This window comes from Martes martes (assembly GCF_963455335.1).
Source record: "Martes martes genome assembly, chromosome: 4".
NCBI lineage: Eukaryota > Metazoa > Chordata > Mammalia > Carnivora > Mustelidae > Martes > Martes martes.
In genome coordinates, this window is record NC_137891.1 from 140,287,022 (window position 1) to 140,302,072 (window position 15,051).

Below are 15,051 nucleotides of genomic sequence, written 5' to 3' on the forward strand. Positions count from 1 at the left end.
CATTTCTGAAAAACAGCCATTTGGAATTTTGACAGGGATTACAGATCAATTTTGGGAATTTGCCATCTTAACATTAATAATTCACCCAACAACAGCAGAACATACACTTTTCGCATGTATTCTCTCAAAGCAGCATCCCTATCCAGGCCACTTTTAAAAGCTTTAGATTGTGGAAGTAGAGTTGCAGATAAAGTGTTCAAGTTCTAGGGAGATTTTCCATGAAAGCCATTGTTTGAATAGCAGTGTTGGGAGTTCCTTTGCCTCAGTCTTTCCCCTCACCAAGAGGGAAAAGGAGGTGATGCTATGGATCCTAGCCCAAGAAATTGGCAGTACCAGCTGCCTATACTGACCCTATCTATCCTGCTTTTTCTACTATTTTCTTCGTGTTCTTGAACTTTTCTGATTGCAAATCACTTACCCACCATGGCTATATTCTGTGCCTCTGGGAGGAGGGCAGGTAGATGAATCTCATCCTTCTTCTGAAAGTAAGCTGGCTTTCTCTGTGAAGTTGGGGCCTGCTGGGCTTTCAGTGGATATGAGGCCATCATCTGGTTGATGCTCTGATAGAAATGGCACTTCTTGGACTGGAGCAGTATGCATCCCTTGGCTTGATGGTCTAGACATCCAGTTGTAGCACCAGTCTCATTTGCATCTGTGCTTCTGCATGTTCTCTTTCGGCCACTTCTCACTTCCCAATACTGAATACCTCACCAGGTCTGGGGACACAGAGATTCTAGGCCCTTGGAAGACATCTTAAAGGTGAACTCCACTACCTTGCCCTCCTTCCTTCAAGCTCTGGAAGCCCTCTATGTCATATAGGCATTAATATTCTAGTGATATGCTAGATTGAGTGAGGAAACTAAAATTCAGAGTAAGTGGTATACCCACAATAGCACAGCTAAGACACAGCTAAACTATTATATGAGCCCAGGCTGCCTTCCATATAACAGCTGCTTTTCCTTTAGTGTACCTAAAGTGTTTTTCCTTTAGTCCTTTATGAATCTTCATTCTATTTGACAAAATCTAATTTCTAAAACTCTTTTTGGTTCATAATATCTTTACGGTTGACTAAATTTATTAAATTTTTTTTTAAAGATTTATTTATTTACTTGGTGGGGGCAAATGGAGAGGGAGAGAGAATCCCAGGAAGACTCTCCACTGAGCAAGGAGCCCAGCGTGGGTCTTGATCCCATGACTCTGGGATTATAACCTGAGCTGAAATCAAGAGTTAGACACCTAACCAACTGAGCCATCCAGGTGCCCCTGAAATGTTTCAAAATATTGGGTTGATTTAGTAAGAACAAAGTTTTTTAAATATCCATAGGGAAAAAAATAATCTCCATCTTTATCTCACTTGATACACAAAAGTTAATTCAAGAAGTATCATAAGCATAAAGTAAAAGTTAAAAGCATCAGGCTTCTAGAAGGAAATACAAGGAGTTATCTTTGAGACCTCAATTCGACAAAATTTCATACAACAGAAAAAGTACTAACTATAGAAGATAAAGTTAATAAGGTAGACTTTATCAAAACTAAAAATTTTTGCTCTTCAAAAGCCACCATTAAGAAAATGAATAGCCGGAGCACCTGGGTGGCTTAGTCGTTAAGCGTCTGCCTTCAGCTCAGGTCATGATCCGAGGATCCTGGGATTGAGCCCCGCATCAGGCTCCCTGCTCAGCGGGAAGCCTGCTTCTCCCTCTTCCACTCCCCCAACTTGTGTTCCCTCTCTTGCTGTGTCTCTCTCTGTCAAATAAATAAATAAAATTAAAAAAAAAAAAAGAAAAGAAAAAAAAATGAATAGACAAACCAGGGATTAAGAAGAAAATACTTGTCATGCATCTATTTGGCAAAAGACTTGTATCTATAATATATAAATTAACAATAAAAATGTACAAAAACTTGAACCAACATGTCACAAAAAATATTTAAATGGACAGCATATGAAAAAGTGTTCAACATCATTTATCATTGGAAATACAAATGAAACCCACAAATGGATACCACTCCTGCCCACTAGAAGAGCTAAATAACAAAACAGAATGGCTTTTAAAAAACAACAACACTAGAGGAACCTGACTGCCTCAAGTTGTATAACTTGCAACTCTTGATCTCAAGGTCCTGAGATCGAGGCCTATGTTGGGAGTAGAGATTGCTTAAAAAAAAAAAAAAAAATGGGGCACCTGGGTGGCTCATTTGGTTAAGCATCTGCCTTTGACTCAGGTCATGGTTTTGGATTGAGCCCCACTTCGGGCTCCCCATTCAGTGGCGAGTCTGCTGCTTTTCTTTCTCTCTCTGCCCCTCCCACCAACTCATGTTCTTTCTCTCAAATAAATAAATAAATAAATAAAAATCTTTAAAAAACAAACAAACATGAGAATGACTAAAACAGTGCTAAAGACTGATAAGGATGTCGAGCATCTGGAACTCTCTTTTACTGATGGGAATTTAAAATGACACGTGCTTTGGAGAACTCCAGCTTTTATTTCGTTTTTTTTTTTTATTATTTTTTAAAATATTTTATTTATTTATTTGACAGAGATCACAAGTAGGCAGAGAGGCAGGCAGAGAGAGAGGAGGAAGCAGGCTCCCCGTGGAGCAGAGAGCCCAATGTGGGGCTCAATCCCAGGACCCCAGAATCATGACCTGAGCCGAAGGCAGAGGCTTTAACCCACTGAGCCCAAAAATCAGGCGCCTGAGATTTTTTTTTTTTAAAGACTTACTTATTCTAGAGAGAGAACGCATGCAGGTGAGTGGGGGGAAAGGAGAGGGAGAGAATCTCAAGCTGACTTCCAGTTGAGTGCATGGAGCCCTACCTGGGCTGGATCTCATGACCCATGAGATCATGACCTGAACCTAAATTACCAGGCTTAACTGACTGAGCCACCCAGGGACCCCGACATATACAAGAATGTTTTTAGCAACTTAATTCATAATAGCCCAAACTGGAAATAATCCAAACGTCTCCTAATCAGAAAGTGGAAAAACAAATTCTGGTATATTTACACAAAGGCGCACTATTCAGCAATAAAAAGGATCACACTACTACCACATGCAATAATGTAGACGATCTCAAAAGCAAACCCAAACCAAAAGTTACATTCTTAATTTATATGAAGTCCAAGAATAGGTAGAGGTATCAATGATTATAGGAATTAGAAAGCAGTTGCCTATGGACTAGAAAGTGGAAATTGAGTAGAAGGGTATACAAAAAAACCTGAAATGGTTGAAATGTTCTATATCTTGTGTGGTAGTTGCATCAGAGTATACAGTTGTCAGATGTCCTCAAGCTGACCATTTTAATGTATACAAATTATACTTTAATAAACAGACAAAAATATATTTGAGATGGAATTTACTTTATATTCTGAGAAACATGAGGATATATGAAGGAATGATGGGAAACAGCCATGAAAATATTTCATTAAAATCTCAAGAGTTACATACAGGACAGTTGCAGAATAGTGTTATCTTTAATATTCATATTTTAGGTGCACCTGTGTGGCACAGTCAAGTGTCCAACTCTTGGTTTCAGCTCAGATCATGATCTCAGGGTTGTGGGATTGAGGCTTGCATTGGGCTCTGCACTCAGTGTGGCATCTACTTAAAAATTCTCTCTCGGGGCGCCTGGGTGGCTCAGTGGGTTGAAGCCTCTGCCTTTGGCTCGAGTCATGATCCCAGGGTCCTGGGATCGAGCCCCACGTCAGGCTCTCTGCTCAGCGGCGAGCCTGCTTCCCTTCCTCTCTCTCTGCCTGCCTCTCTGCCTATCTGTGATCTCTGTCTGTCAAATTAAATAAAATCTTTAAAAATAAATAAATAAATAAAAAATTCCCTCTCTCTCTCTGCCTTTCCTCCCCCTGCCAAAAAATAAATAAATACATCTTTTAAAAAATATTTTAGTATTTTTAAATTGTGGAACAATAATGAATATAAATAGAAACACCAATGTATCAACTTTGTAAGCCAATGTTTCTTTTATTTTTCTATTAAAATTTTTTTATCAAAGTAAAATTTATATATTATAAAATCCACAGATCTTGAGTGTACAATCCAATGAGTTTTAACAAGTGTATACCCCTGTGTATCAAACACCCAATCAAGAAATAGAACATTTCTATCACCATAGATCTAATATGTAGGCTATATTCTTTCTCTGCCATCTCTGTAACATCACTGAGATTAGTGCAAAATGCTTTTGCATCCATAACTATTATAACAAATAACAATGAAACCCAACATTATTAGAACCATTAAGAATGATAATCATGGAAAAAAAAAAAAAGAATGATAATCATGGTAGCTGATAAGAAGTTAGTTGATCTCTAGGACTGTTCTGAGAACCCTAGGCCCAAACTGTGAAAGGTACCCAAGACAGCTAATATTTAGAGTATTTAAATATAAACTTCATAATAGTATTAATAATTTATAATAATGTCTTAGGTAAGACATTCCAATGACCTGATTAACCAGTGTAAGGTTATGAAAAATTATCTCCCTTTAGATGCCCTAATTTTTCTTTTGTTTCTGGTTATCCAAATATCTATAGTACCTGTGTTTTAAATATTTCACTGATAGCACAGGGTAGTACTTCATAATAATAATAGCACATCCTTTCCATCATATTTCATCCCAAAAGAACCCTTAGTTAGCACTTTCTAGGCTGTTTATAATAGGTAAAAATCAATGCAATAGAGGCACCTTTTTGGTAGAATATGCTTTAGACGAAGTGACAAAGCAAGTTACAATTTGTGAAAGATATTGAAGGAAAATGTCATCTATAGTTGAAATTATGAAGCGAACATTCATTTCTTTTTTTAGACAGAAAAATCAATGCCCAAATTTTAGTTTTGCTAATATACAAGGTTTGACCACTTTACAAAAAGTGTGGTGGTATTTGGGCTGATCATAGCATCTTTTTTAATAGTGGCATTAACTCTCTCTAAGGAGTCACTGAATATTATAAGCAGTTATAAATTATTATAGAATTATGACTTATTGATTTCTCTTTTCCTAATTTTATTCGCATCCTTAATTCCTTTCCTTCTCTAGCCAAATCTAGTCTGCTCACTTTTTCTTCCTCTGTTTTCTAAAGGATCTGGTAGCTAGCACTCCTCATTGCAGAGTGGAAAGAATACTGGACTTCTCAATTTGTAGCTGTCTTCCCTGAAATCCCAATCTTAACTGTTCCTGGTATAGGTTAGATGGGTTCTGGGATCACTTTTAAGCATCTTCAGGGTTTTAAAGTTAGAGGACCTTGACAAAACTTTGAGGGGAAAAAAAAAAATCTTAGAGAAGTAAGATTATGCCTTTGCATATATCAATAGTCAGGTATATAAAAATGTGTTATTTACTGAAGGACATTTAGTGGGATTGTAAGGGAAGGTAGAATTTCATTTTCCCTCTTCGTATAGTAATTGTAGACAGACATTTTTCCTCTTAACTAACACAAATGGCCTAAAAAAGAAAGCAGCAGAGAAGTCTCGGGATTTTTCCCCTCCTCTCCCCCTACTCCCCCCGCCCAAGAAGTTTCAGTATTTTAAGATAAGGGGGAAACACACACACACACACACACACAGACTTATTTTATGAAAGCTAGAAAATGGTTTTCAGGGAGAAATGTATGATCTATAGTTGTAATGTTTAGATATTTGGCAATTGGAAAAAATAATTTTTTGGTAAAATAGGAAAACAGATTGACATAAATGTACATTAGTGTAGTGACTTCCATTTCTTGTACATACACAGTGAAATAGTTCTGGGCAATAAATTCTTGGAAAGGTAGGGTAGGATTGGATAAATGTCATAGTTTATGACTGAATACATATAAACAGGTGAAAACTCAAGATGGAGAGGTAATAATAACCATCTGATAAAGAGACTTAAAAACCTTTTCACCCTACAATAAAGATTGCTTTAGAGTTATAACTTGATATTATAGTTTGATTTTTAAAAAAAATATTGGTTACATTTGTGGCTACCATGGATATATAAAATAAAGAATGGAAAGCCTTCTGTTTCCCCAATATGGAAAAGTATTTATCATTTAAAACCTTAACTGTAAAAAAAAAAAAATTGATGCTATAGATTCTGGAACTAATACCAGGATTATTGAAAAAGGTGACACAGCCACTATTTCTGCCAGGGTGTCTTAGAAATAAAGAATCGTTGACAGTGGAGAATTATATAACTATTTTAAGTCAGCTACCAAAATAAGTTTAATTCCACAATGTTAGTAACATCATAACCTTCAGACCTTTTTTTAATCCCCCAAATCCAGTCTGTGCCATCTGTAGCACTTCTAGATTTCAGGTTTTTCATACCTTTCATTTTTGCTTATCTAAGCCTCATCCTTCCTCCTCACAAGAATCCTTCTGTAAAATTACTGCAGCCCACTTTGATTTTCCTTTCCTCTCAATTCTTGTAGCACCTATACTACTGTTAGGTAGTTAAGACCTCTACTACTGTTTAGACCTCTTCTCTGCTGTTTATGAGGCCAGAATAATTTTTTCTCTTTCTTTGTACACATTAGTTAGCAAGCGCTGGGTGATTAGTAAGCATTACAGAAAAGAGTTTAAAAGGAATGCAGAACAAGCAATTAATAGTGTGATAATGGATGTTTGGAGGAAGTGGATCATAAATGGGGACCTAAACTGAAGAACGATTTCATCCTGGGGAAGATAAGAAAGGGCATTCCAGCCTAGGATCACAGAATGAGCTGTGGCCCGAATGTGTTTAATCTAAGTGACTGGGATATGGGTGTCATTTCATATTGGAAGAATGAACTAATGAACAAATGAATGAATTCAGAGTGGCTTGGCCAAAGTTACTGGACTATTCCTTTTACATCATTCATTCATTACAGATTTTTGAGTTCTAGGCCACAAAGATGAAGAAATATTTATTTTTAGGAATTCAGATTTTAATGGGGCAGACAGAAATGTAAAAAATGATTAAAATAATTTGTAATCTTATTGGAGACGATAGTCTCCAATAAGAGATATGCACAAGGTGTGTAAGGAACACAGAGGAGAGGATAGAAGGATGTCTTATAGGATAGGCCGAATTCTCAAGGGCCTTATTTTGCTTATTCTTAAGACAAGTCACTATGTCAGAGAACTTTGTGAAGGTTTAAGAAAGCACTTACCCGGGGCACCTGGGTGGCTCAGCGGGTTAAGCCTCTGCCTTCGGCTCGGGTCATGATCTCAGGGTCCTGGGATCAAGCCCCGCATTGGGCTCTCTGCTCAGCAGGGAGCCTGCTTCCTCCCTCTCTCTGCCTGCCTCTCTGCCTGCTTCTGATCTCTGTCTGTCAAAATAATAAATAAAATCTTTAAAAACAAAACAAACAAACAAAAAAAAAAAAAAAAGAAAGAAAAGAAAGCACTTACCCCTCGTAGGATTTCCTTGTGGGTTTTACTACAAGTACTTCTGAGAGTTTCCCTGGCCTAGCCCCATAGTTATACCTCAGGTTCAGCAGACAGCAAGTCAGGATATAACTGGAAGAGTCAGTCATCTCTGAACTGTTTGGAAATACCATCTCAGAAGGTAGTAAACCCTTTAATATTAAATTTTCACAAATACCTAATTGAGATGCCCTAATCAGCGTGGAGACCTGAAATATCTACAAAACTTTAAGAATAGTGTTCATTTTGGAAGTGATAATTGAGTGTATTTAAATTCTGAAAAGGAAGAGCAAGGAAAATAATGCTGGTTTGAATTTTACAAGTTTAAAAAGGCATTCTCAAAGAACTAAACATAAGTATTTTTGTCTCAAATTAATATTTATTTTCAGTCATTTGATTCTTCAAAAATCACAAGGAAGAAAAGTATTACAACTTACTCTCCAACAACTGGAACTTGTCAAATGAGCCCATTTGCTTCTCCTGCAAGCTCTAAAGAACAAGAGCACAAAAATGAACCATCAAATGGTTAGTTGAACATTCTTTTGCATTTATAGTAATATTTTTCTAGTTACTGGTTAAATCAGAATTTTTATTTAATAATACATGGATCTTGCTGCAACTGTTTTTTTCTTAAGGAATTCAACATAAGTCTAGAATACATAAGTCTAGTATGACTTTGGACATAAATGTAAACTTTCTAGGCACTTATTTTAAAATGCTACTGCAGACTTTGTTCCCTTACTATCCCATCCATTAAATAGAAATTATGGTCTGACTGCCTTCAGCTACTATCAATTATAGTGGTTACAGATATACCCCTTAACAAGCTATCCATCATGAGCATAAATTAAAGGGCATATAATTCAGGTACTGCTGCACTACAGTTTAAGAGAGATACTTATAAATGTTATTTTTATTCATATTGTCCATTTAGTTTTATCCACATTTCGTTTATTTTTATATAGCTTGCTTTTATTTATTATATTTCTTTCCCTTCTTTTCCTTTACTATCTTAAATGCATTTGCAAAAAAATTTGTAAGGGTTTTCCACTAGAGAATAACCTAATTTTAATATGAAATTGTTTATTTTAAAATATTTAGTTTAATTTTGACCATGCATATTTCTGTTCTCTCGTAGTTTATTGCTAAAATATTTATTTAAAAGATATATGATTCTAGATTTCATAGATTTAATTTTTAATACTATAAAAGGCCATGAATCAGTGACATGTCAGGTTTCTATAATATAAAATTCTAAGTAGGCTCAAATTTAATAAAATATATTTTAGATGTGCTGTGATTAGCCTAATTCATATTTTATTGTTTAACATTTATTGAGTGCTAAGAATATACTAGAAGCTACACAGAAACAAAGAAATCTCCTTTTACCTAATTTGTTGTAATGAAACCCATAATGAGATCTTAAACTTTTGATTGACTTTTATTTTACTTAAATCAAGTGCTTTTTATCTTAAAGCTATTACTATTAGGCTTGCTTTCACAAAAATGTATGAAGATGTATACATTTTCTTCAAGCTTTATCTATTTTTAATACACTTAATATATCTTTTGTTTAAAATTAAAAATTAGTGCCTTAGAGATGGCACATCTCTATACTGAAATATGAATAGATTTTAAGTGTACGTACTCAATTTCCATATTGAAATTAAATATGGACTTAAGGGAACATTCCTTTTGCCCATAAAAAGATTGGTCACATGATCCCGGTTGACATTTAAGTGGATAATTATCACAGATTATAGTACTAAGTAAGCTCTTTTTTAAAAAGTCATATAGCAAGTGTTCCTGGGGTGCTGGTAATATTCTATTTTTTAACTTAAATAGTGGTTACACTGATTCATTAAACTGTACATATATATGTTTCATATACTCTTTGATATATATATAAAAAGTCTCAACATAGAATTCTCTAGGATCTTATATCACATTATGTCACTTGTAATCATTACATTGCTTGTCCTAATATGTTATACATGTTTTAGAAATAAGAAACCCTGAGTCATAAAGTAATTTAAGTTCCATGAGATCGTAATTTAAGTTATGATCTCATTAACTTCTATTAATAATTCTCAGTTTTTAAATATTGTACAAAACCTAAGATGCCACTTAAATAAGTATTTTTATTTAAATAACATTTTCAAGGGCATTTTAAGTGCAATTTACTTCCCATCACACTTAGGATATAATTCAAAACCTAATCATAACTTCTAAGGCCATACATCATCAAATTCCTGACCACCTCGTCTATCTCCTTTTCTGTTACCCTTCCCATGTTTACACTACTTTAACCACTCTTACTTTCTTGCTATTCATCAATCATGTTAAACCCCTTCCTGCCACAAGGTCATTGCACTTACAGGTCTCTCAGCCTGTATTCCTTCTGGAATACTCTTCCTCTAGGTATTTATATGTATTTTCTATGTACATTTGAACTGTGTACTATGTGAACAGATGATTTATTATTACATTTAAATACATTTATATGTACAAAAAAAGAAAAATCTGTTTCTAATTCTTCCCTCTACTTAGACTTCTTTTGGCCCCATGTGGGCCAAAAACAGGGTGAGTGACTTTATACTTTTGAGAGATATATATTTAATTTAAAAAGTGAGTTTATTAAAAAAAAGTGAGTTATAAAAAAGTGAGTTTATACTTTTGAGAGATACACATTTATTTACTTACCATCATATATATTTTTCATTGTTATATATGTTTGTATGTGTGTGTTATCATTATATTGTGGCCCTCCCCTGCCCCTTAGCAAATTTCTCCAAACTATTATGCTTTTCAATAAAGATGAAGGATGCATCAGACTTATTATTTAATAATTAGAGTAGAAGGATAAACAACAAATTTGCATAGTCAAAGAGAGTATTTGTGAATTAGATAATAGATCCGTAGAAATCAGCCAGACTGTGGCAATGTGATAACACAGAGATAAAGAAATGGAGAACATGATATAATGGTAAAGAGAAATGATGAATAAACTAAGAAGCTCCAATATATGTGAGATAGGAGTTCCACAAGGAGAAAATAAGGAGAATAGGCTGAAGCAGTATTCTAAGATAAAAGGACTATCAATTTTTCATAATTTCAATTTCATAGTTAAGGAAAGATGAGAATTTCCAGATTGGAATAGCATACTTAGTCTTAGCAGGATGAATAAAAACAAATCCACACATAGTCATATGGTAAAATTGCAAATTGTCAAAGACAAAGAGAAAATTTTAAAGGCCACCAGAGGAAAGACATAATAACCCCCAAGGAAATGACAGACTGATTATAGACTTTTCATCTATATCAACAGACTCCAGCACGAAGTGTAATAATACCAACTAAAAATCACAGCTGAATATTTTTATTTAGGAATGAAGATGAAATAAAAGTCTGAGAGAATTTATCATTCAGAGAGACTCCCTGAAGGGACTACTAAAAAATCTACTTGTAGAAGTAAACTGTACTTGTAGAAGTAAACTGAGCCTCAGGTAAAGGAATGGAATGCAAAGAGCAATGGTAAGAAAATAAATTAGCAAACATGTTGGCAAATTTAATTATAAATCCAAATACAAAAATGTGACTACAAATTCTGCTGGCTATAGAAAAAAAGACAAACAATTTAAGATGGGGTTAAAAACAAATAATAGACTATAATAGCATGGAATACTGATGAGGGAGCAAAAAAAGCTAAAGTGTTTTAAGATTCTTATAATTTTTAGGGAGCAGAAGAATATCTGTTAACTGACTTTATAATTGTGCGTGTGTGTGTGTGTGTGTTTTATTTACTTGCCTGTAAAAATGGGGAAAAAATAGTTTCTACCTCAGGATTGTTGTGAGAATTAAATAAAGTAATATACAAAAAGCACTCAGAACATGGCCTGGCATGTAGTAAGTTTTCAATACATACTCTGTTTTTATTAATATCATTATTGTTTAGGCTTAAAGACATAGGATGATTAAATGTAAAGGGATAGAAAAAAAGCAAATATTAACTTTAAAAAATTAATAGCTGTTGTAAGAATATTAATGTAGACAAAAATAGACTTGAAGACAAAAAAAGCTTTATTGAAGATATATGAATCTATTCATAGTGAGAGAAAGGAAGAGTCACTACTAGAAAAAGTTTCCTGAAAGTATGTGCATCTAAAACAAAAACAAAACATAATGAAATAGGACAGGAGTACAAGGAGAGACTCACAAATCCCTAATTATAGTAAATTTTAAAGTACCTCCTTCAGAAACTGATGAAATAAATAAAACTTAGGAAGGGTATAAACAGTTTGAACATAGCTAGCAAGTGTGATCTAATGAGCTGTGGTCAAACAAGTGTAATACCCAACACATGATGAAGCATGAACCTAAAACTTTTACAAAAATATAACCAGTCTGGAGTCGCAAAATACTAAAATTGCTGTCACATTCTCTGACCAAAATTTTGTGTAGTTAGGAATCAATAATAAAAAGGCAGCCCTCTAAAAATTTTAGCCCATGTGTTTGGAAACCTAGAACCTTCTAAAGAATTCATTGTTCGGAAAAATCATAATGAAATATATAAAATATTTAGAATTGCATGATGATGACAATAAAAACTTAGAGGAAAACTTTAACCTAAATACTGCATTATACTAAAACAGTCCTTAGTGGAAATTTTATACTTATAAATGCATATATTTAGGAAGGAAGAATGATTGAAAACTAATAAGCCAAGCATTTAACTCAGAAGGATGGAAAAAGAATAGAATGAACCCCAAGAAATACAAGAAAGGAAATAGTAAAAGATAAAAAGTATTAAATACAAATAAAGTGTTAAATAGAAAACAAGGCAGTGATAAAGAAAAGCAACAAAATCAAAAGCAGTTTCTTTGAAAAGACTAATCAAATGGTAGACTTCTGGCAAGACTGATTTCTTTTTAAGTGGGAAAAGGAACAATATGTATTTCAAAGGAGCTGATAAATTACTATCAGCTTAAATATATGATGAGCAGTTTGAGATATATGAGACAAATGCTTCTTAATGTGGTCCACAATCTAATTTGGATGAAAGATTTTAAAACTTACCATTCTGCTTCTCAAATATTAATGTTTTAGTAGCTAAAAAGCAATTCTAATTTTCTCATTGATAACTTTCTGTTCAATAATATAGGTAATATTTTAAGAATATTACATTTCTTCCATGGGACTCAATAAAGGTATTTTGAATTTTAAAAAAGGAACCATTAACATTGTTATTTTTCATAAATTGATCCTCTAAAGCAGTTCTTTGCTCTCCACTCTTGTTTAATAGTAATAATTTGGTTAATTAAAAGAATAACGTGATTTCGGGGTGCCTGAGTCGCTCAGTAGGTTGGGTGTTGGACTTAGATCCTAACTCTGCCACTTACTAGTTTTAGAGCCTTGGATAAGATATGTGGCTATTCTGTGCCTCTGTTTCCTCACCTGTAAAATGGAAATAAGAGTGACCAATGCAGAGTTTTGCAGATTAGTTTATATATGTAACATTTAAAACAGTGCCTGGTCCTACAAATACTATTTAAGTGTTAGCTATTACCATTAACATCATTGATTGTATTTCTAAACATCACGATCTGTTGAAAATTATCTTCATTAGTTAGAGAAGGGGCTCCCTGAGCCTTACCGGAAAGTCCAAATACAATTTTGGTTGGTTTGTTTGTTAAAGGGTAGTTTTGGTTTTTTTTTAAGATTTTATTTATTTGACAGACAGAGATCACAAGTAGGTAGACAGGCAGGCAGAGCGAGGGGCGGGGGGCGTGGGAAGCAGGCTCCCTGCTGAGCAGAGAGCCTGATGCAGGGCTGGATCCAGGGACCCTGAGACCATGACCTGGGTCAAAGGCAGAGGCTTACTGAGCCACCCAGGTGCCCCCAAATACAATTTTGAATGTAGCCCAGATTCAGCGATGGTACATAATTCACCAGTGTTTTATGAAACTGTCTTTAAAGGAAATCACATTCACAAGTATTTGTTATATATAACCTAGCAAGAAAAAGTCCATATAGAATCTGCAGCTGTTTACTGTATGTTAATTGCTAATAGAATGAAATGAAATAAAGAAAGCAATTATTAGTAACTGGAATACTCTTTCTTTTTTCTTCTTTTTTTAGGGGGGTGGAGAGGGAGAGGGAGTGAGAGAATCCCAAGTCACAGAGCTCAGTGCAGGGCTGGATCTCACAACCCTGAATTCATGACGTGAACCAAAATCAAGAGTCAGATGCTATAACCGACTGGGCCACTAAGGAACCCCAGTAACTGGAATACTCTTAATAATATATTGGAGTCCGAATAGTCTCTGCTAACTGATCCAAGTGTTATTCTTAGAGATATTAAAACTCCTCCTATTTAGCAATTGGAAAAGTATATTAGAAATGTAAGTCCTTCTATAAGAAGATTGAGATTAATGCTATTGATTATTTTTATAGAATAAGAGATCTAATCCCCTTACTATAATAAAAATGTTTCAGCAGGCATTGAACACCTGGTGAAAATTCAAATAAAGCATTCTTTTACTATTTCTCACCTTACTATATTGACTGGTGGTGCTAAAATGTGAAAATTAATTACAAGTTAAAGGAACAAAGTAATTTTAATATTTAATTGTGGACCTTTATTGAATGCAGATAGCATAGTACAAAATTCAGGAAATTAGTATTAACCTTTAGGCAAAGATTTTCTGAAAATAAGGTTTAATGTGTATCATGGGATTTCAAATCCAGCTTCATTTTTTTTTTTTTAAGAAAGATGGACTTTAACAGATTTTTTTCCTCAAGAGTTCTCTAAAGTCATAAATAAAATATTGTTACTGTTTTTCCCTTTAATGCTTTGTTAAATAAACTCTTACTATTTGGAATTTAAGGATAGAGACAAGTCAAATAATGAAAAGTTAAAACGAGAGAGATAACCAGTACTTTAGGAAGATCTCTAAATCATAACTTTTTCTCTTTTTAGAATTAAAGACTATTTTGAGTTAATTTAGTTATGATACAGTTTTGGGTTTTTTTTTTTTTTTTTGAGAGAATCCATGAGATCTAAAGTAACAATGAGGGAAATTATTGTTCATCAGTTTCTGAACCAACTTACTCAGTGAAATTATAAATATCAAAGAATAGAAAATATACATTAAATAAGCTTTTCCCCTAGTAATAGGAGCAAGTAAGAATAATGGGATAAAAATTAAGTGAAGGAAAAGGGTGCCTGGGTGGCTCAGTGGATTAAGCCTCTGCCTTCGGCTCAGGTCATGGTCTCAGGGTCCTGGGATCGAGGCCTGCATCAGGCTTTCTGCTCAGCAGGGAGCCTGCTTCCCAGTCTCTCTTTGTCTGCCTCTCTGCCTACTTGTGATTTCTCTCTCTGTCAAATAAATAAATAATAAATAAATAAATAATATTATAATATAAATATATTAATAAAAGAAATTATAATATAATAAATAATAAATTAAAAATTCTTAAAAAAAAAAAAAGCAAACAACAAAACAGCTTCTGTTAAAAAAAGAAAAATTAAGTGAAGGAAAAAGTGTAAACCAGCATTGGGAAGTCTGTTCCAGACAGTACGTTAATATGTTAATAAATTACTTTTGAAAATTTAAAGAAATTGCCTTCGTGTTATTTCATCTAGAAGTATCGG

At 34.0% G+C, this 15,051-nt stretch overlaps 1 protein-coding gene across 4 annotated transcripts in view; it reads left to right on the top strand.

The window, feature by feature from the left end:
- The window catches only part of ITGB3BP (integrin subunit beta 3 binding protein), a 74,736-nt gene that overhangs the window by 24,986 nt on the left and 34,699 nt on the right, over positions 1–15,051 (top strand). For all 4 annotated transcript variants that reach the window (XM_080800653.1, XM_080800655.1, XM_080800654.1 and 1 more), the window contains one exon: positions 7,787–7,922. In XM_080800653.1, the coding sequence (XP_080656779.1) occupies positions 7,787–7,922 (136 nt within the window). The remainder of the gene's footprint in view (positions 1–7,786; positions 7,923–15,051) is intronic.